Source organism: Crocuta crocuta, unplaced genomic scaffold (assembly GCF_008692635.1).
Source record: "Crocuta crocuta isolate KB4526 unplaced genomic scaffold, BGI_CrCroc_1.0 scaffold564, whole genome shotgun sequence".
Lineage (NCBI taxonomy): Eukaryota > Metazoa > Chordata > Mammalia > Carnivora > Hyaenidae > Crocuta > Crocuta crocuta.
This window is the reverse complement of record NW_027533010.1, coordinates 704,093-726,539: the sequence shown is the minus strand read 5'-3', so window position 1 is coordinate 726,539 and position 22,447 is coordinate 704,093. Positions and strand designations below refer to the sequence as shown.

Genomic DNA, 22,447 nt, shown 5'->3' with positions numbered 1-22,447 from the left:
ACCCAAGGGATGATATCATGCTGCTATAATCCTTTTGAATCTAAATGAAAATAGAAGTATGAAATCATATTTTATATAATTTGAAATGTTTCTTTGCTATTCGTTTGAATGTTTATTGTTATTTGTGAGCAACTGCCTAGATTTATAAAATCTTGATCTTGAAAGATCGAACATTAATGGAATATGGATGAGTACCTCCTTGTATCTGAATACAATGAGATAGAATTTGTAAAACACATTTCACTCAATACTATGGCTGTGGCTTGGGGATTAAAGAAAATCTAACTTGTGCACTTGTTTTCTCATGCCAACAGGGAAAAATCTCTAGAAAGCTTTATTTTTTTTCCATGTATAAATACCAAAGCAGTCGAGAATTACAAAACCACATTTAGTGGGATTTTGAAGTGCTCTATTTCAGGAATTTCTTATTATCCCATCTAAATTTATGATAATGCTCATGTAATCTATACATAGTGGAATTCAAGGCCCACCATGGGTCAAGTGAGGAGAAAAGTTTAATCCAGAGGAAACCATCATGGAGAAGGTGCCGGGTTTGGGCAGAGAAGGGAACCCTCTTCCTAGGGGTACTGCAGGGAGCTGTTTTATACTTTCTGAAAACTTGTAGGCAATTTTCTTACAAAAGCAGGATGACCCCATTCTTGCAGAGGAATTGTGTCCAATTCTCTTACCAGGAAAGGTGGGGAAACATAAAGTCTCCCACTCAGCAGCCAGAGCTGAAGAACGTGCAGACATTTCATAGCTGGTGTGCATGGGAGTCCACAATCAGTTCAGCGTAGCCAAAATGGAAGATACATGGAAAGGAGGTGGGAGAGGTGAGGCTCAGCACCTAAGTGAAGACCTGAACTCAGGACACACGGGCAGAGGGCAGGCAGATTGCAAAAACAGATGTTTAAAATGACTGGGGTGCAAAAAAAAAAAAAAAAAGCCTTGGAAGAGTGTTCAACATAGGCCAAGGTCAAGGTCAGATAAATATTTATTGACTTATTGGTTCATTGATGACCAGAGTCAGAAAGTTTCTACAGTTTATTGCTGTGTGTATTTATGGGTGTGTGGAGGCTGGGCTGTGAGTAGATTGTAGAGGGCTGAGAAATGAAATGAGAGACAGAAAGCATGTATAAATGACAGTTTCAATAAATATAGTTGTGAGGGTACAAAAGGGAGATCATTCCATAGCTGAAAGGGATTGTGGGAGAACAAGTGAATGACTTATTAGTTTATTTGCTTTATGAAAGGAGAGACCTGACCATGATTACTTTCCAACTAATGGGAAATAACCAGAGAAGGAAGAATTATAAGATGTAAAAACAAAGAACGTAAGAGCCATTAGATACTGGGTTGAATCAGGTGTTGGTAGACTGCACCTTAATGGACATAATTAAAATGTACATTCCCTAGTTCACAATAGTAGCTATTCACGCTGTAACATGATTTTATAATAGGCCATGTTATATTGCATATCATACATTATGTAATATGTAATATGATTATCACAGTGTAAATATCATATATACTGTACTCAAGCAATAATAGTGTTCTTTTTCCTCCTATCTCACTTGATAAGAGTTCCCTTTACTTTTTGACACCACTGTGATCCTTAACAAATAACTCCGCCAGTCCAGCCCGTATGAAGGATAGTTTCCAACCTGACCCTAATTGATTTGGGGATTAAACTGTTGTCAGAAACTGGACCAGTTTGAAATAGGAATGAAATTGATCACCAAACAAAACCCTTTGAAATGTTGCATTTATGACTATCAGAAACTTTGCTAGGTTTTTAATCCGGCAGTCAAGCTTGTGTTTACCTTTAATCATAATCTCTACAAATTCCACTTTTCACATATTCTGACTGTAGTAACTAGAGTCTATGTTAAGACCAAAACTTAAACAAAGCAGAAGCTTTCTCAATAGAAGTAATGATGCAGTTCTTGTATATTCTTTCATTTATAGGTAACATTATTAAACTTCATGATCACTTCTGAGGGGATGCAAGATCAGCTGTTGGGGATCGTAGTGGCACGCGAAAGGCCAGACCTCGAAGAAGAAAAGCAAGCCCTGATACTACAAGGAGCTGAAAACAAAAGGTTTCAAACATTTGAAACAGAGTCTTGCTCTTATTGTTTCAAGATCATTTAGAATGAATTAAAGTACATTTTAAAGATCTATCTTGTTAGATTTAGTAGGCGCATCATAATGGGGAGATTTAAGAGGAAAATCTAAGGCATTACAACCCTTTAATCTGGAAAATTGCGTGAGAGTATAACCTGACATTTAAGTTTCAGGGCATTGGAAGAACTGGAAGGCTACCACCACTCAAGCCAAAGTATTTTCAAGTATTCGACAAAGTTTTAGCACCAAAGTCGTAGTATTTGGTGTGTAGCTGACACTATCTCTTTTCATCAGGGCATGGTCTGCAGGAATGCATGGCATCCCACTTTCTGCTTATAATATCTCTATCATCGACACAAAGGGCAAAGCTCTAGAAGTCAGCAACCTTTTCAAAACACAAATGGAGTGATACTTTCTGTTCACGCAGGGTCTAGGTACTTGATGGCCGAGCAGACTGGTTTACACCTCTCTCTCTAGTTACCATGCAGATGATCATCAGAAAGAGGAGTGGAACAGAAAGAACTGCCATTTTGACATTTTGTGAGATAAAAGATTAATCATACAGCAGCACTGTTATGGATATTTGTAACAGATACTTGCATCACAGAATGATGCATTTCTTTAGGTTACAAGCTCTTTGCTTCTTACACAAGAATGTGTGCGTGAAGTGATTTTAAATGATTTCTTTTTCCTGAGAAAATTGTGTTTCATTCCAGGCAGTTAAAAGAAATAGAAGACAAGATTTTAGAAGTTCTTTCATCTTCAGAAGGCAATATATTAGAAGATGAAACTGCTATTAAGATATTATCTTCCTCCAAGGCTTTGGCTAATGAGATTTCTCAAAAGCAGGAAGTAGCCGAAGAGACGGAGAAAAAGATTGATACCACCCGCATGGGCTATCGGCCGATTGCCGTCCATTCTACCATCCTGTTTTTCTCTATCGCTGATCTAGCTAACATCGAGCCCATGTACCAATACTCACTGACCTGGTTTATTAACCTTTACATCCTGTCTATTGAAAATTCAGAGAAATCAGACGTTTTAGTAAAGAGGTATGTAAAAGAAATACTGATTAATGCTAATACTAACCAATGCATGAACATTAAGTAGTAATCGGTGTCTTTCATTGTTGTTACAGAATGCTCTGAGCATTACAGTTATGGCTAAAAGGAACTTGATTAATCATTGTACTAGAAATAAATTTCAGGGTTAGAAATGAAACAGATGTGACCGAATTCAGTCTGCCAGGAAATCACTTACTGGAGGATAGGATTACAATATAATCATAAAAAGAGGAAACATTTATCTCTGTTTATCATGTGCAAATGTGTTTGTCATTGGAGGTAGGGAAAGAATAATTAATACCCCTGAAAGACAGGACTCTTACCCTCTGTAAGCCAGCATTCCAAAAGTTACAAATTCACATTTTGATATGTACATACTGACCATTTGTCAAGTAATAGAGTTTTAAAAAATATTCTGTTGTGATTATTTGTGTTATTCTTATTGATATAAAATAGCTTATTTGACTGTTGGCTATTGTAGTAAGTAGTGGAATTAAGACCTTACAGTAAGTGTATAAGAGAATAAAATTTCGTTTTATTAATTATCAGCGATACAAATTTTAGTTGGGTATGAAACTAAATTTATTGATGAATATGAAGCTGGATACTTCAGTTTCTTGACTGTTCATACTGACAAAGGAAACCCAATTTAATACTTATCGCTTGGCAGTGAAGATTTTTTAGAAATTCAAAATGCTAATATCTTGAAAATTGAATTGAATTCCTTTCATTTATCATGATAGAACTCCATTAAATTCTGAATATTCTTAGACTGAACAGTTTCTTATATCATTATTTTACAAGCTTGAATATGAAGTCAGGAAAGTTGTAGGACTGACTCACAGCTTAGTAATTTTTCAGCTGTCTGCCCATGAGAATGAGGGGGTGGGGTGGGTAACTTCAGGAAGAAACGCATGGTGGTGGTGTTTAAAGTACATTTTTATATATGATCTTTGGAAAGTTCAGTTTATTTCTCTGTTACTTCCAGTGCCTGAAATTTTCAAGGGTAGCAAAGGATTACTGAAATATAGAAAACAAAATTATAAGTGATTTTTCTTAGAAAAGTTCCCAGCTATTTGCATTCTGTTAGTTAATTGAACAAGCATGTCTGCTTTTCACAGTAGATTCTGAATTCCCTGAGGCAAGGGTTTTGGAGGTTTTTGTTTTCTTAACACTCCCAGAACTTAGCACAGTGCTAATCACAGGGAGCCACAACAGTAAATGATGTTTTGCTGTTCACTGCAGTTTTTTCATCTACCTTGCTTACGACAATAGCCACCAAAATGTTATCATCTCCGCTAGTTTTAAGTTAAGGTATTTGCTGGAGTCTAGAGAAGAACATTTCTTAGCTCTGTCACTTAAAGACATGTTTTGTGTACAAGATTTAAAAATTAGAACAACTGTTTGCTTTACAAATACTTATTAGTCGCTTTATTATCTCTTCTTACATCACATCAGAACCCATCCACAGATATGACATGTTTCTTCATAACCGTGATATAGTCCCTTATGACTGATAGAAAATCAAGTTCTTTTACCCAGATATGAGACTTGAATAGAGTCTAGAAAACAAGATAGGTCTTTTTTCCTTAAAGTCCTTTAATTTAAATACGGTAAAAATCATATTAATGACTCCAGTGATCCTGAAAGTACAATTCTGGAGCCAACCAAAGAGTAAATGGGAAAAGCATATCTGAAAATTTTTATTGAAATCATAGTATACACCTGGAGACAAGCAGAAATCAGAAGTATTTGCTCAATGAACTTTTATTATTGAGCACAGCTGTGTAATTAGCACCCAGACCAAGACCCAGAGTGTTATCAACAACCCAGAAACCCCATTTTGTGTCCCCTTCTCGTGACTAACAAGATCAAGACTGTCCTGATTTCCAACACCACTGATCAGTTGTGCCTGCTTTAGGACATCATATGAATGGGATCACACAGTACGTGCTCCTGTGTGTCTGGTATCTTACCCTCAGAATTGCATTTGTGAAATTCATACTGTTTAGTATAGTGCAGTGGTTTATTCACTCTTATTGTTACATAGTGTGCTAGTGTATTATTGAAGTAGCAAAGCAAAACCCTTTCTCAGCCTAGATGGTTTTTTCTCCACAAAGGTTGTAGAGAAAGAAAACACTTATTTGTTTATTCAAACCAGAATGTGATACTCATTATAGGTAATCCATTAAGCGGTTGCAAAGGCAGAAATCACATCCTGAATTTAGCTGCTAATTGAAGTGACCATCTGTGTTAGCAAAACTGGCTTCAGCCAGAGGGAAAACAAATGTGACTGGTATAGTAGGGATTCCCTTCCACCACATCCTCGCCAGCACTTACATCTTGTCTTCTTGACGGTTGCCACTCTTTTAGGTGCGAGGTGGTATCTCATTGTAGTTTTGATTTGTATTTTTCTGGTAATTGGTAATTCTGCTGAACATCTGTTCTTGTGCCTTTTGGCCATTTTAATGTCCTTCTTAGGAAACTGCCTATTTAGATCTGCCAATTTTTTAATCAGATTGTTTTCTTGTTATTGAGTTGTTAGCTCTTTGTATATCTGGGATATTAACTCTTTATTCGATATATGAGTTTGCAAAAATTTTCTCCCATGGCTTCTCTCTCTGTCTCTCTCTGTCTCTCTCTGTCTTTCTCTGTCTCTCTATGTCTCTCTGTCTCTCTCTCCCTCTCTCTTCAAGTATAGTTGACACACAGTGTTCTATAGTTTCGGGTGTATGGTGTACAACATAGTGATCAGACAAGACGATATGTTGTGCGCCGCTCACCACAAGCATAACTGCCGTCTGTTACCAGACAACACTATTGCAATACCATTGACTTATTCCCTATGCCCTGCCTTTTATTCCTGTGACTTATTCATTCTGTAACTGGAAGTTTGTATCTCCCAGTCCTCTTCACCCATTTTGCTCATCCCTCCAAATCCCACCCCTCTGGCAACCATCAGTTCTCTGTATTTATGGGTCTGTTTCTGCTTTTTATGTATTTATTCATTTTGTTTTTTAGATCCCACATAGGAGTAAAATCATATGGTATTTGTCTTTCTCTGATATATATCACTTAGGATAATACCCTGTAGATTCATCCTTGTCGTTACAAATGGCAAGATCTCATTCTTTCCTATGGCTGAGGAATTTATATATGTTTATATTCCATTATATATGTGTATATATGTATATGTATACACATATGTGTGTATATATATATATGTATATAAACACACACATTTTCTTTATCTGTTCATCTATTGACAGGCACTTGAGTTGCTACCATATCTTGACTATTATAAATAATGCTGCAATAAACAGGGGTGTACATGTTCTTTAAATTAGTGTTATAATTTGTCTTTGGGTAAATACCCAGTAGTAGAATCACTGGGTATTTTTATTTTTAAGTTTTTGAAGACCTTCTATACTATTTTCCATAGTGGCTGCACCAGTTTACTTTTCCACTAACAGTGCACAAGGGTTCCTTTTTCTCCACATCCTTGAAACACTTGTTATTTCTTGTCTTTTTTATTCTAGTGATTCTGACAGGTGTCAGGTGATGCCTCACTGTGATTTGGATTTGCATTCTCCTGATGATTAGTAATGTCAAGCATCTTTTCATGTGTCTGTTTGACATCTCTATGTCTTTGGGAAAATATCTTCTCAGGTCTTCTGCCCATTTTTAAATCAGATTCTTTGGGTTTTTGGTGTTGAGTTGTATAAGTTGTTTATTTATTTGGATATTAATCATTTATCAGATAAATCACTTGTGAATCTCTTCTCCCATTCAGTGGGTTGCCTTTTTAGTTGTTGATGGTTTCCCTCTCTGTGCAAAAGCTTTTTATTTTGGTGTAGTCTCAATAGTTTATTTTTGCTTTTGTTTCCCTTGCCCAAGAAGGCTTATTTAGAGAGACACCTGGGTGGCTCAGTCGGTTAAGCGTCTGACTTCGGCTCAGCTCCTGATCTCACGATTCATGGGTTCGAGCCCCGCATTGGGCTCTGTGCTGACAGCCAGCTCAGAGCCTGGAGCCTGTTTCAGAGTCTGTCACTCCCTCTCTCTCTGACCCTCCCCTGCTCACGCTGTCTCTCTCTCTCTCAGAAATAAATAAAACATTAAAAAAAAATTTAAAAGAAGACTTATTTAGAAAAATGTTGCTAAAGCCAATGTCAAAGAAATTACTGACTGCTTTTTTCTAGAAATTTTATGGTTTCGGGTCTCATGTTTAGATCTTTAATCCATTTTATTTGTGTGTATGTTGTCAGAAACTGGTCCTATTTTATTCTTTTGCATGTAGCTGTCCAGTTTTCCCTGCACCATTTGTTGAAGAGAATGTCTTTCCCTCCGTGTACATTCTTGTCTCCTTTGTCATAGATTCATTGCCCTTATAAGCCAAGGTTTACTTCTGGATGTTATCCTGTTAACAGTTTCTTTTGTTGTGCAGAAGCTTTTGGGTTTGATGTGATCCCATTTGTTGATTTTTGCTTTTGTTTGTGCTTTTAGCATCATGTCCAAGAAAACCATTGCTAAAATCAATATTGATAGGTTTCTTCCCTATGTTTTCTTCTAGGAGTTTTATGTTATTAGGGCTTATGTTTACATCTTTGACTCATTTTGAGGTAATTTTTGTGAGTGGTATGAGATATGGGTCCATTTTCATTCTTTTGCATGTACATGTTCTTCCATTTGTGACATAGATTGACCTTGAGCACATTATGCTAACCAAGATAGAGAAAGACAAGTACCGTGTGATATCACCTGTATGTGGAATAAAAAAAATCGTGCCTGTAAGAGAAAAACAGCAAAATGGTGGTTACCAGGGGAAAGAGGTTGGGAGAATAAGACTGATGGTGTTTGAGGATATAAACTTGGAACAACTAATGAAATTATCTTTTATTTCTTTTTACTCAGCAATGAAAACATTTCATTTTTGTTTTCCTTCTGATGGCTATTATTCATAATAATTCTTACTTAAGTATTACAAACACATGTTATGATTGCTATGATATGTACTGTGAAATAGCCATAATTTAGTTAATCTGTTTTTTTATAAAATTTTAATTTAACAAAAGAAATAAATAACTATAGCAAAACACCTGTAAGTACAGAAAAATGTAACAAGGGTAGAGCTTTGTCACAGGGACCAAACTGAAATCTCTTTCTCTCTCTCAGAAAACAATGTAAGCGTATACACACACACACACACACACACACACACACACACACACACACACAGTTTTTCTTCTTTTCCTTCCACTTCTATCAAGATCATTTTTTCCATGTTATTAAATACTTTTCTGAAACTATTTTTAATAGTGGTGCAATATGCCATTTTATAAATGTGACATAATTTCCTTATAGTAAGACTCACAAGTAATTTCCAGCTTTTGAGTTATTCATAATGCTGCAATAAGTATAAATGTCCACATTGGTAATTATTTCCGTAGGCTAGAATCCCAAAATTAGAACAAAGGTGTTTACTTCTTTTGGACTCCTGATATAAATTCCTTTCCTGGAAGGTTATTCAAGTATTCAATCCACTGAAGAAATATAAATGATCTTATATCCCCATGTCATGCATCAGCATTGAAAATGATCATTTTTATCCTCTTTTTCACTGTAACAGATTATTAAAATATTGTATTTTAATCTGCATTTTTCTCATTGATAAGACTGACCTTGAACTTCTAATATGAGTGATAGTTATAATTTTCCCTTCAATCTTCCCATCTACAAGGAGAAATTTGTCTTAAAGTGTAGGCATTTTTATTTTATTCTAGCAAGACTATATCTGAGTTCCCCTGTACTAATTGTACTGTTACAGCTGAGACAAATTAAATACCAGGTGTGGAAAGACCATTATTAGCATAAAAATGGGGACAGAAATAGTATGATTATTTTAAATCTTTAGAGAATTCAACCACATTTCAGCAACTCGTTTCAAAGCCCTCTGTACCAAGCCCTTTTTCAGAGTTGTCAACCAGAAATAAAATGCATTGATTTGTTATAATTTTCTTTAGGAGAATGCTGGCCGGGGACAAAATAATTAAAGAAATAGTTAAGGAGAAAAACAGAGCTGGGATGATCTGTAGCCTAGGATATTAGTTTGAAAATAGCCACAATATGGTGGTACTGGTAGATTATTTTTTCTAGACACATTAAGAAACACTGATAAATCTGGCTTCATCAAAATCAAACTCTGCTCATTTTTCCCTCCGATAAATTGATCTGCTTAGTTTGGGCCATTGTCAGTCATTAGCTCTCCACTAAGGTTTCAGCCAACTGTTTTATTTCTATTATTAACTATTATAACCAGTGTAATAAAATATTTTTGAAATTTTTATTTCAATGATGGTTTCTTTTCCTTATGAGATAATTACATGAAAATGCTTAAAGTGTTATATTCATGTAAAGAATTGCTATGGATACAGATCACACATGTTAGCACTAACTATAAAGTTGTTAGTTGCAAATATTGGGATTATTCATATTTTCATGTCTATGTGGTAAATAAAAATGTAGTTTGGGGTGCCTGAGCGGCTCAGTATTTTAAGCATCTGACTCCTGATATTGGCTCAGGGCATGATCTCGGTGTCGTGAGATTGGGCCCTGCATCAGGCTCTGCGCTGAGTATGGAGCCTACTTAAGATTCTCTCTCTCTCTCTCTCTCTCTCTCTTTCTCTCTCTCTCTCTGCCCCTGCCCCACATGTGCACACACGCACTCTCTCAAACCAAATAAACTCTAAAAAATGTAATTTATCAAGTTTTGTGATTTCTCTAGCTTTTGCGGACTTTAATTAGAGTAGCAAACTACTAAATGTTAATTTAATAGAAGAGCTATTCATTTTAATCTGTTCACTTAACACATAATATATAACATTTGGAAGTATTTATGGAATAAGAAAATCAAATTTTACCCTAAGCAATGCTTTATAGTTAGAAGTTGTCCACAAATCTTTAAATGCAATAGATTAATGTACTATGCATGGGCTCTTTTCTGAAAGAAAGATAAAGTTTTTTAAAAAAAAATCAGTCAACAGTAAAATGCAATTCTACTGAAGTGCTTCTACATTGTGTCGCTCTCAAATTGGTGCACCCAGTTAATGACAATCCTTGATTGTTTTGGGGGTAATTGACCAGAAAGCTTATTAGAAGAATATACATCTAAGAGGTTTGTAATGGGTTTCCTTAAGAGCATTTTCTTTAAAGTATAATGCATTTTTTATTTAATTCTCTTCTCTTTCTGTTGACCTGTAGGCTTCAAATTCTCAAGGATCACTTTACTTACTCCCTGTATGTTAATGTCTGCCGATCACTCTTTGAAAAGGATAAGCTTCTCTTTTCCTTTTGTCTAACTGTAAATCTGCTGATACATGAACGTGCGGTCAGTACTGTTATAACTTGTTAAAAACATTAACATTGATTTATTTACTAATTTGTATGAGAGTGTGTATGTGTGTTCACAAGAGGGTTGTAAATGGTTAAACAATTATTGCACTTAAGGCAAGACATCACAACAAGACTGAACTTCACAGAGGGGAAAAATAAAGCAGAGTTTAATATGTAGTTATTCCTTAAATCTGTATGTGTTTTCATTTAAATAAACTAGTTTCGATTAGAATCTTATGTAAGTATGCATGTAAATTTACTAAATGTGTTGATATATTTATATCAAGTAATCATACACAGTATATGATAATGTTTTTAAGAACTTGTGCAAGTTAGTCCAATCTAACCGTTGGAGCTTAATAATACCTTTCATAAATTTTTGCTATGTTTCAAATCTCTTCATTTAAAATATAGAAAGCACCTTAAGAATGAAAGACAGGTATTGTATAAATTCACTATTTTATTCACTTAGGTGCTAAAGATTTATTGATTTTGTCTGGTGAGATATTGGCTGAATTCTGAAGGAGTAAAGGCTTAATTCTTGCATTTCTTGCAAAAGTTTCATAGCAGTACCTCATTACATTTTATGGAAAATAATTGAAAATATGACAGATTGATGGCTCTCCTTCTTCCTCCAATTTTTATTTTATCTATTTTTATTTATCTTTTGAGTATAGTTGGCACACAATGTCACATTGGTTTCAAGTATACCACATAATAATTCATCAGCTCTATGCCGCGAGTGTAACTACCATCTACCACCACACGACACTACTACAGTACCATTGACTATATTCCCTATGCTGACCCTTTGACTGCTGCGATTTCTTCACCGCCTACCTGGAAGCCTGTCTCTCCCACTCACCTTCATCGTTTTTGCTGATTCTCCCAGCCCCTCCCTTCTGTCTTCCCACAATTTTTAGAGCCAGGAAGACTCCAAGCAGTCATTTTAGAAAACAATTATTCAAATGGGATTTTTCAGTTTAGATCAGTAATTCTGGAGGAAAATTATTAAAAAGTAGTTATCTAGAATGGAATGATTTTGAAAACTGGTTTTAATGGATAATTTGGTTTTTTATGACTAAACACCGAGCTGCTATACCACTAGCTATAGAATTTCATAAGGACCATACCTGAAACTTGAAAATCAAGTCAGTTCTTTTTAAATGGTTTAAATTTAGTGTGTACATGATGAATTCATTTCTGACTCTTCATGCTACTTTGTTTTCCAAAGATTAATAAAGCTGAGTGGAGATTTCTGCTAACTGGTGGCATTGGCTTGGACAATCCTCATGCCAACCCTTGTACCTGGCTTCCACAAAAATCCTGGGATGAAATATGTCGACTGGATGATTTACCTTCCTTCAAAACCATTCGTAGGGAGTTTATGCACTTAAAGGATGGATGGAAAAAAGTGTATGATAGTTTGGTATGTTTTTAACCCTTTTGCTTTTTCCAAAGTTTTTAAATGGAGAAAATAATGCTAAATAATTAGTTTTTTGTCTTTGAATAAAAACAAGACTTGCAGAAGCTTTAAACAACTGGACAGATACTGAAATCAGGGTTTTGATTTATATTATCCACACCTTCTAAATTGGTGGCTCTGTTTTGAACTTCTACTGAAATCCTTGAAATGTGCAGAAATGCATGGTCCTTAAAGTATTCTTTATGAATTTCCATGCCAAATTTTTATTTATTAACAATTTAGACTTTGCAGTCATAATCGCAGACAAGTTAAAGATTCTCCAAAAGGCTATTGTTTAGATTTTCTGCATCCAAGATATAAGCTAATAAACATTTTTGCCATTTGACATGAGGTGTAGGGGTGAAGGGCAGGCTACCCAAAATATGCCACTTAGGCATACTGATTATTTTCAAAAGAAGTTACTAAAGTGACAGCCTGTGCAAGGACACTCAGATCCTCCTCTGTCCCCCTGAAAGCAGGAAATAAATCTCCGATGTCAACAGTACCCTTCCTGTACCAGGAGGTAAAAGAGATCTCCTCCTCACCAGAGATGAGAAATTTTGAGCACAGAAGGCTGTATCAACCACCCTTGTTAGTTTGTGCTCATTTACTGCCCCAGCCCAAATTCTATTTATTTATGTTCCTTACTAACTGAAGCTCCCAAAGTTGTTTTCTTTGTCCTGTCAATTCCTCACAGATTTATTGTCTGTTTGTCTAGAAAGTATAAAAACTGCCTGACTTGGGCCTCAGTTTCATTATTGGGCCCTCTGTGTACATATAATCAAACTTTAAATTTTTGTCTCCTGTTAATCTGTTGCATGTATATTCAGTTTTTACTCTGGATAGAAGAACCATGCACAGAAGAAAATTTCTACCGTCCCCCGCCTTTCAAAGGGAAAAGCTAATAGTTCTCAAGCAGTTTTTCATGGGACCCTGTCTCGCTAATTGGAGACTATTATAGTCAAGACAGAACTGTAAAACAGTTTCCTTCTGGAACACATAGAAATTGTTGCCTTTCCACACTTTTTTTTTCTTTTTAAGCATGAGGGCTAATATTTTGCCAGTTTGTAGTTATTTTTTTCCTACTCCTTTATTACTACTCTCTTGACATTCTGCTTTCTTGGGTTTAATTATATAAGAGCTCTCTTTGGGGAAGACAGGAAGAGGAAAGAAAGAGCCAGATAAGTGGAGAACATTTACTTACTGGTTGTAGTAGACATGACAGTGAGATTGTGTCTACACATAAATTCAAATATTTTGGGCTGGATCTCTTTTGGATCTCTCCCTGTTAGTAACAAAAATATATTTCCTAGAGACAAATATGTTTTTGTGAGTACTTCATTCTAATTTGAAATAGAGATTTTATTGACTATGCTGAAGCATGCAGATTTCTAATCTGAGATACCACAGAGCTTTCTCCGGAGTTTTAAAATTCCAAATGTTTCCTTTTTTTTTTTTAATTTACCCCTCCTGGGTTCTTAATACCTCTCTTATATATTTTTAATAGCTCTAGCTCTTTTGGCTTCTTTTTACTGTACACATTTTCAAATATGCCTTTATAAAAAAGATACCAAAACTTTGTTCAAAATAGGAAATATCACAATAAATCTATAATAATAAATTTTCTTCTTTGATAACAAATATTTCTTTTTGTAAATAGATGGTGACAGTAGTTGGTAGATTTTTAAATACCTTTGGGGAAATAATGGGAGCATTCCATATGCACGTTTTTTAATAAGGAGATTCATTTTGTCTAATAATTTGTATTCATTTGTGGTGTTTTAAACTTTATTTTCGTTCCTTATTTCATAATTTTGCCCCAGCATCATAAAATTTACATTAGTGTTCTTGATGTCATTTAGTCATTACATGGTTTCTCTAAAAATCAGCTGATACATCAAAATACTGTTCTCTTTAGAAATAATCTTGAAAATAACATTTAATTATATCTACTGTAATTTTAGGAACCACATCATGAGGTTTTTCCTGAAATTTGGGAAGATAAAGCAAATGAGTTTCAAAGGATGCTTATCATTCGTTGCCTGAGGCCAGACAAGGTAAGTGTGGGCTTTGAAAGCAGCTCAATGATTCCAGTGTCTCTCCCTGCCCCTCTTCCCCCCCCCACCCCCCATTACATTCTGGCCTACATGTATTTTTTTGTATAATCACAGGGGAGGTAGAGGAGCCTGGAAGATCTAATTCCACTTTCTAATGCAGCCATTTTATCAAGAAGTTTAAACATCATTAGAGCCACACTAAATTAGTAACTGACCAGACTATGTTTTATAGTTTTATTTATTTCATGATTCTTCCATTTAATTCATGCTTCCCCGATTCCTTACAACCTACTTCCTTTATGTCCTGTAACCTCATTTTTATTCTGATCACTTTGATGATATTAGTCAAGCAGACATAGTAGAATTTCTGAATCTTCAAATCCTATCTTTATACATAGTTCTTTGTTGGCCTTTGGAAAACAAGTCCAATATCGTTTTTAAGACATTTATCACTGCTGACTACAAAGGAAAATGTCAATGCTGTTTGTTTTAATTTCTTTAAATGATACATTATATAACCAATGAATCAGCTGACCTGTCCTTGTCAGCAAATTTCAGTGCTCAGTGACATTCTTATTTACATCATTATACTGTAATTTAAAAATTTTTTTGAATTTATTTATTTTGAGAGAGAGGGTGTGCAAGCATGCGTGGGGGAAGGACAGAGAGAGAATGCCAAGCAGGCTCTGTACTGTCAGCACAGCGCTTGATGCAGGGCTCAAACTCACACCCTATGAGATCTTGACCAAAGCTAAAATCAAGCATTGGTTGCTTAACCAACTGAGCCACCCAGGTGACCCCATTATCCTCCATTTAAAAAACAAAAAACTAGTCACTTAAGTATAATGATCCATATCTGTATACTCTGAAAAACTATAGGTATTAGGTAGGTTGAGGAAAAATTGAAAAAATATCCTAAGTGTCCTTTGTTACTAGTCCAGTAAAAGTAATATATGATGATTTCAAAACTTACTGCAGCCACAGTTTGAGCTGCTAAAGGAATATAGGTCAATCATTCCATCCTAACAACAAAAAACTAAAATTTAGGTGGTGAAAGCAATATGCCTTTAAAAGTTCTTACCTGCACCAGTGATAATGTGCAGTAGAAGCACTCTTTCATCTGTAAGCCATAGTCTGTTCAATGAAGACAAGCAGTTCTTGCTTGGGCCTATCTTAGCCAGGGCCCAAGTATCCATTAGGCATAGTGCCCAGGACCCAGGATGCTTCTAGGTGTTCATGCAAATGTTTTAATTCCTTTTAAAATTAGAAAATATAACCCAGGCATACTATGCTTGTAATTATACGGAAACAATTGTAAAATATAATTCTTACTCTCTTCTCATGGGTTGAGGGGTGCACAAGGTGACTAGGGCCCATGAAAGTCACACCACTGCCCTGCCCTTCGGTGTTGGAAGTAGCCACAGTTGTTTAGGAATCAGTTCTTAAACTGATGAAACATTCTCTGCCTTGGTAGCCCTTACAAAAATGAATTGCCACTTAGTGTTAAAGCCTCAGAAGTTTCCCCAGCAAGTATTAAATATGAAAGAATACGGTATGCTTTACACTCTGGCCTGATACAGCTTTCTCCTTTAAGAGCTTTTTTTTTTTTTTATTTTGAAGGTTTTTACTTTGTTTTCTAAGCCAGATTAGGACTGTTATACTAAAATGACTCTGTGTGTACCACTGACCTTCTTCTGTCAGCATTTGGAAAAACAAAGAGGCTTCTGTTCATGTTTTATATTAAGTTTGAATTAAAAGTGACTAATGAGCCATTTCCTAATCAGCCTTTCACCAATAAATATCTTTTCCCCAGTTTTGTGTTTTAAAAAAATTGGTATTTTAATGTGAAGATACATTGAGCTACCAAATAGATCAAGCATTACTTTCCATATTCTCTTTTTAAAGTATACTTGAGGGAGGTGAGGAGTTAGGTATTCAAGTTGAGGGGTTTTTGTCTGTGTGTTTTGTATTTTAAATCAATTGAGGTGAAACTGATGGTTTTATACTTTTCTTAGCTACTCTGTCCAATACCTAGCACCCTGGCTTGTAACTTTGTAAGTTTCCGTATCTCCTTTAGAGTTTTCCTTGGATGAGCGGAGGAGTGTAGACATTAATGCTAATCGTCAGTGTTTCCGGTTCTCCTCCTCTGCACGCATGCACACACACACGCACACACACACACACAGGAGGTGAAGGACAATAGCTACAAACCTTGCTCTGGCCAATAAAATATGAGAAGTGTCAGGGCAGAAGCATTTAACTGCCAGGGTTGAGAATCTCCAGGGCGCTCCCTCTGCCATCAGAATTGTGGAAGCACATGCTGATATTGAAGGGCCACAAGCAGGCCGGAGCACTGAGCCAGCACTGATAGTGAGTTGCCTGCACACCCGCAGGACTTTGCAGAGATGAGAAATTGTTGTGTTAAGTCACTGAGATCTGGAAATTGTTTGCTACCACAGCATAATTTAATTTAATCTAAGTGACTGGTTACCATTTTCTATACTATCACACCTCTGATCCTTAATAGAAACAAATTATTAGTATGCTCTTATATTACTAGCTACCTCAAACCCTTTAATCTTGCTGTTACCAGGTACTCCAAGTTCTAGCGGTAAATTGTTGATTTGGGAACCCATATATTTAAAAATAATATATGGAGCACCTGGGTGGCTCAGTAGGTTAAGAGCCCGACTCTTGATTGCAGCTCGTGTCATGATCTCATGGTTTGTGGGATGGAGCCTGCCACCGGGCTCTTTGCTGACAGCCTCGAGCCTGCTTGGGATTCTCTCCCTTTCTCCCTGTCTCTCTGCCCCTCCCCCACTTGTGCTTGCACGCTCTCTCTCTCAAACATTTAAAAATAAAATTAAAATAATATATGGCTATTATACTTTTAAAAGAGCGGCTTTCTAAAGGAACATGGCTTTAACATACCAGAGAAAAGAACAGTGCTATATGAGGCTACTATTCAGGCTAATGGTACGGAAATTTTTATTTCTTTGCAGTCTCTAAGTCATGAGATTATATACCTATCCATCAGGAAAATCAGCAGCGCTTCAATCTCTAGTTTACATTATATATTATTTGGTAGCACAATTTTCCACTGCTCTGTCCTCAGTAAAATCTCTACCCAGTGGTAAGTAAGAGCATGTGCCAGGTTCTCCCAGGCTCTAATTTAGAAAAATGTAAAAGATGCTCAGTAAATCACCAATAGGAAAAATGAGATGGGCTCATACTTTCCTATAGAATTTAATATTTTATAGTGTTTTATTGATAAAAAGAAACATATCAAGGGACTAAATACTGAGGTGCGCAGTGTTTTCAGCCTATTTACAAAATGAGCTTCTGGCCACCATTCTCTCCTGAACGGTAAACAAAAACCAAACTAATCAGCTTTCAGTAAGAAACTTGTCAAATATAAGAGAATATGTTTCTCTGACCTCAGATAAATCCTACAGGACCTTGAAACACATAGAATAACATAAATGGAAGACCGCAAACTTCTTCCCTGCCTTTGGGAAGGCGGTTGCTTAAATTAGTCTGTAATTTTTGTAACTGACAGATTTCATTTTACAGGCCTAACACTAGCATAATCTGATGGCAGAAGCAAACCCAATTTTGTTGCCTTGCAAACTGAACAGCAAACACAGTTTAATTTACCTTGGGAGTTACGGTTCGGACTTGAGAGCAAGCAAGTCTCATTCAGTTTTAACATTAAAAACGAGACTCTGAAATTTGTCTGCACTGCCCCTCATGTGCGCACCCCTGACCTGGACCTCCAGCAGCTGACAGCTCACCAGCCGTGTCTCCACGTGAGCGGTGGCCAATGACAGCCTGAACCACTCACAAGAGAGGGGACACTGATAACTCAAACTTACTAAAAGGAACACCATGTGCTTAGAAGCCATGTGCTTTTGTTTTGTATGTAAAGCTATAATTTAGTGAAGAAATCAGCCTTGGGAAGAGAAAAAAAAGCTCATTTTCTTTTCTGAGGAGTTGGTGGTTTTTTTTAATGTAGTGAGGAAAGACCAGCTATGGGAAAAGAATAATGAGAAAGGCAAGGGAAAGGCCTGGGATAGACAGGAGATTTTTAGGTTTCTGCAATAAGGCTGACATCTGTGCGCTCCCAGAATATCTAAGAATCCCAAGCAGGCACCACGGTCAGCCCAGAACCCCACTTGGGGCTCGATTCCACAATCCTGGGATCCTGACCTGAGCCTCAATCAAGAGTGAGACATTTAATGGACTGAGCCACCTAAGTGTCCCCCATTATCAGGAATCTTATGCAATATGGCTTTGGCTATTTCTCAGGAGTATAGCTTATTTCTCTTTTGCAGTGCTTTTCTTTTTTCTTGTTTCCTTTCCAAGCTATATCAATTCTTTCTTGATGGTATGGTACTGTATAAATAATTCTCAAATTTCTACTTTTGAGTTGTGGACTTTTAGCCCATGGTATTTTAAAACTTAGGTAAATGAGTTAAGGTTTCTCATATTTTCCATCCACTTGGTATTGAATGCTCAGGGAATGGAAGAAAAATGCCTTTGAATTCTGGTGTAACTAACCACTCATCTTTTATTATTTAAATACTTTATGTTTTTTCTATCTAAAGGATATCTATATAAAGTGATGCCTTGGACCTTCCTGGTGGAGTTATTAACAAATAACTAAGCTAATGTAGCTAGAGTCCTTTGTTTTAAAATATCTGTGAGGTGCCTGGGTGGCTAGTTGGTTAAGCAACTGACTTCAGCTCAGGTCATGATCTTGTAGTTCATGGGTTTAAGCCCCACATTGAGCTCTGTGCTGACAGCTCAGAGCCCGGAGCCTGCTTTAGATTCTGTGTCTCCCTCACTTTCTCCTCCTTCCCCCACTCGTTTGTGTTCTCTCTCTTAAAAATAAGTAAATAAGTAATGTTAAGGAATTCTTTGAATTTCTTACAAATCTTAAAATCTTACAAATTTTAAGTTTGTAAGCAGATTTTGAATATTCTTTCAAATATATTCTTGTTTCTTTCTAGGTTATTCCAATGCTGCAAGAATTTATAATCAAGAGATTGGGGCGCTCATTCATTGAACCACCCCCTTTTGATTTATCCAAGGCATTTGCAGATAGCAACTGCTGTGCACCGCTAATTTTTGTGCTCTCTCCAGGAGCGGACCCCATGGCTGCTCTCCTCAAATTTGCTGATGACCAGGTGCCTTACAACAGATGAGGTTGTCTGATATTATAAAAGCGAATCAATAGAGGATTTTCTGACAAAATGTTTTGAAAAACAAACTTGCTTATCCAAAATGGGGGGAGGGAAAGGTAAACAAATCTATCACTCACTTAACTCTTCAAAGACTGGGGATCCAGAACTTTACTGTGTCTCAAGGAAATATTTAAATGACAACACTGACATTAAAAACAGTTTTCCAGATCCAAATTACAATACTGTAATTTGGTTTGAGGGACACTTGCTTTTATTTGGGGGGCACAGAGGGACTCTGTGATACTGCACCACTGCATGAGCTTGGATTGATTTAATTCAAGTCTGCACATTGACTGTGGGTGGAACTTTGTCTGATCCTGTCCCTTCTCCCAATGTTTTTTTTGAGTTTACTTATTTATTTTGAGAGAGAGAGAGAGAGAAAGAGAGAGAGAGAGAGAGAGTGTGTGTGTGTGTGCATGAGTGGAGGAGGGGCAGAGAGAGAAGGAGGGAGATACTGCAGAGCCTGATGCAGTGCTCAATCTCATGAACCATGAGATCATGACCTCAGCCGAAATCAAAAGTTGGCCACTTACCTGACTGAGCCACCCTCGCGTGCTCTCCCAGTTTCTAAAGGGGGACCTTCTTGACTTTTCAGAGCAATCATATATTACAGTCACTTTACCAGGTTAGAATATATTCCAGTATTTATATTTCAAGGCTTTAAAATTATTCAGATGAATTTACTGGAAATTTTCTTCCATCATTCAACCTTGAAGAAGAAAATCTTCGTGAACAGATGACTAGATATTTTTGAGTTGATTTTTTTCCCTTTTGATCTAATCGAAATAACATTTTAGGGAAATAATACTGACCTCTCTAAAACCACCAGCACCACTTTTACTGTGCTTTATACATGCTGTTAATTTCGCTTGACCTTGTTATGCACGCTTCTCTTAATTTTTAAAGCAATCCTATGAAGTAAATAGAGGCACCTCCATTTTACAGACAGGGATCCTGAAGCATGGAGAGGTTGAGTGGCTTCTCAGAGGCTGCATAGCTAATTGGTTAAAATAGTCTTTACTAGGCCAATTTATCTTAATACTCTATTTTTTTCTCATTGGGTATAATTCTTAGATACTTGGAGATGGTGTGACACAACACTTTCCACTGGTTAAAGAAGTGCTGGAACGTATGTGGCTGTCACTGCTGAAAGAAATGGGATCTGAGATGACCCACTGAGGGGCTGGATCCACATAGGACCTTTGTGGGCTACATTAAGGATGTTGAATACAGTGGGGTGGTGTTGTAGGATTTTAAGCAACAAAGTGACAATCTGATCTATATTTTATAAAGGTCATCCTAGCTGAGGTGAGGAGAATTTGAGTGGGGCAAAATGGAAGTAGGACAATAGTTGGGGGGAGGTGGTGGGTGCTACTAAAACACCAGAAAGAGTGGTGGCGGGAAGGGCCAGAGCACAAGTGGTATGGATGCTAGAAGTATTCATTTTAGGTGGGACTCCTCTCCAAATCAGCATGACCTTTCCGATCCTTTGAGATCTGCCCAGTTCCTCTCCATTTCTCTTCCCACATTGTATGACGTGATTGTTCTCTGGCCCCTTCGTGAGTCTGCTCTGTGCATTGTCTTCACTTGCTATCTCCACATCTAGAAACGGCAGTACCAGGCTCCATTTTGTTTGCTGCTACTTCTACTCACCAGTGTTGATGTAACTGCCTAGAAAGAAAGAGCTCAAGGAGTCACAGATACTGTTTCCAGAAGCTGCAGGTGAATCGAATATAGTAGAAGTGCACTGCAGACAAATATTCCCACAGAATTCTTTAAAGAAACTTTAGGGGTGCCTGAGTGGCTCAGTCAGTTAAGCTTCCAACTTCGGCTCAGGTCATGATCTCAGAGTTCATGGGTTCAAGCCCCACGTTGGGCTCTTTGCAGACAGCTTGGAGCCTGGAACCTGCTTCAGATTCTGTGTCTCCCTCTCTCTCTGCCCCTCCCCTGCTAGAACGCTGTCTCTTTCTCTCTCTCAATAATAAATAAACCTTTAAAACTTTTTAAAAAATAATAAACTTTATTTCCTTTAAAAGAGGAATTAAGGGTTAATTTTTTCCCCTCTGAACTCTATGCAGCAGTGAAATTAATTAAAATATAATTATTCAAAGGTCTGGAGGAAAGAGAACAAGTTCATCTGTCCACAGTTTTCTTTTCAGCTTTGGATTTTAGGAATTGCTGCAGGACAGCTGGGTCCTTTCATCGCCTGTTTCCTCAGGTTAAAATGTTCTTAATTTTTTCCTATTCCTTATGTCAACAATCAAAGACCCTACAGAATTTTCCATTATTACCATGACTGTTTCTGACATGAACTGACTTGCGTTTGATCTCAGTTTTTATGATTCTTAATCAGTAAGAAATTTGTCAGGCCACATATGTTAGACTGTTGAGGGATGCTACATAACTAAATGTTAACATACTTAGTCTTAACATTTCCTGTAAAAATAACACTGATTCTTCTTTAAAGGTGAATTGTTAAATAATATCTTCACTATTGTTGTACACAGGGATATGGGGGATCAAAGCTGAGCTCTTTATCTCTTGGTCAAGGCCAAGGACCCATAGCTATGAAGATGATAGAAAAAGCTGTCAAGGAGGGAACATGGGTTGTTCTTCAGAACTGTCACCTTGCCACTTCTTGGATGCCGACCCTCGAGAAAGTTTGTGAGGTAAAAATGCAAGTTTATTTTTATGAGATTGTATTCCCCCCACATAATTAGTACTATACATGCCATTCAACTCCATGGCCACTCTCTGGAGGGCTACAGGCGAGTGGCATGCCTGGATTACAGGAGAAGTGGGCTCACGCTGGGAACTAGGGGACCAGAGGAGGTCATACAGTCTGGCCTCATCCAGTCCCTCTCAACAGGGACAAGGGCTCATGCAGTGAGTTGGAAAGCTCCTTAATCCACAAGAGCAGCCTCAAAAATGAGACTAAACCACAGGGCAGGCGGAAACCAATTTACTTTTTTTTTTTAATTTTTCTGTTATTTAGTCAACGTTTTTTTAATAGTTTATTGTCAAGTTGGTTTCCATAGAACACCCAGTGCTCATCCCAAGTGCCCTCCTCCATGCCCCTCACCCCCCCTACCCCTCTCC

General features: G+C 37.0%; 1 protein-coding gene across 1 annotated transcript in view; it reads left to right on the top strand.

Moving 5' to 3' along the window:
* The window catches only part of DNAH7 (dynein axonemal heavy chain 7), a 245,938-nt gene that overhangs the window by 190,237 nt on the left and 33,254 nt on the right, over positions 1-22,447 (top strand). The window contains exons 50-56 of the mRNA XM_077745812.1: positions 1,969-2,102; positions 2,844-3,179; positions 10,449-10,575; positions 11,815-12,009; positions 14,010-14,102; positions 19,115-19,291; positions 21,856-22,017. Of these exons, the coding sequence (XP_077601938.1) occupies positions 1,969-2,102; positions 2,844-3,179; positions 10,449-10,575; positions 11,815-12,009; positions 14,010-14,102; positions 19,115-19,291; positions 21,856-22,017 (1,224 nt within the window). The remainder of the gene's footprint in view (positions 1-1,968; positions 2,103-2,843; positions 3,180-10,448; positions 10,576-11,814; positions 12,010-14,009; positions 14,103-19,114; positions 19,292-21,855; positions 22,018-22,447) is intronic.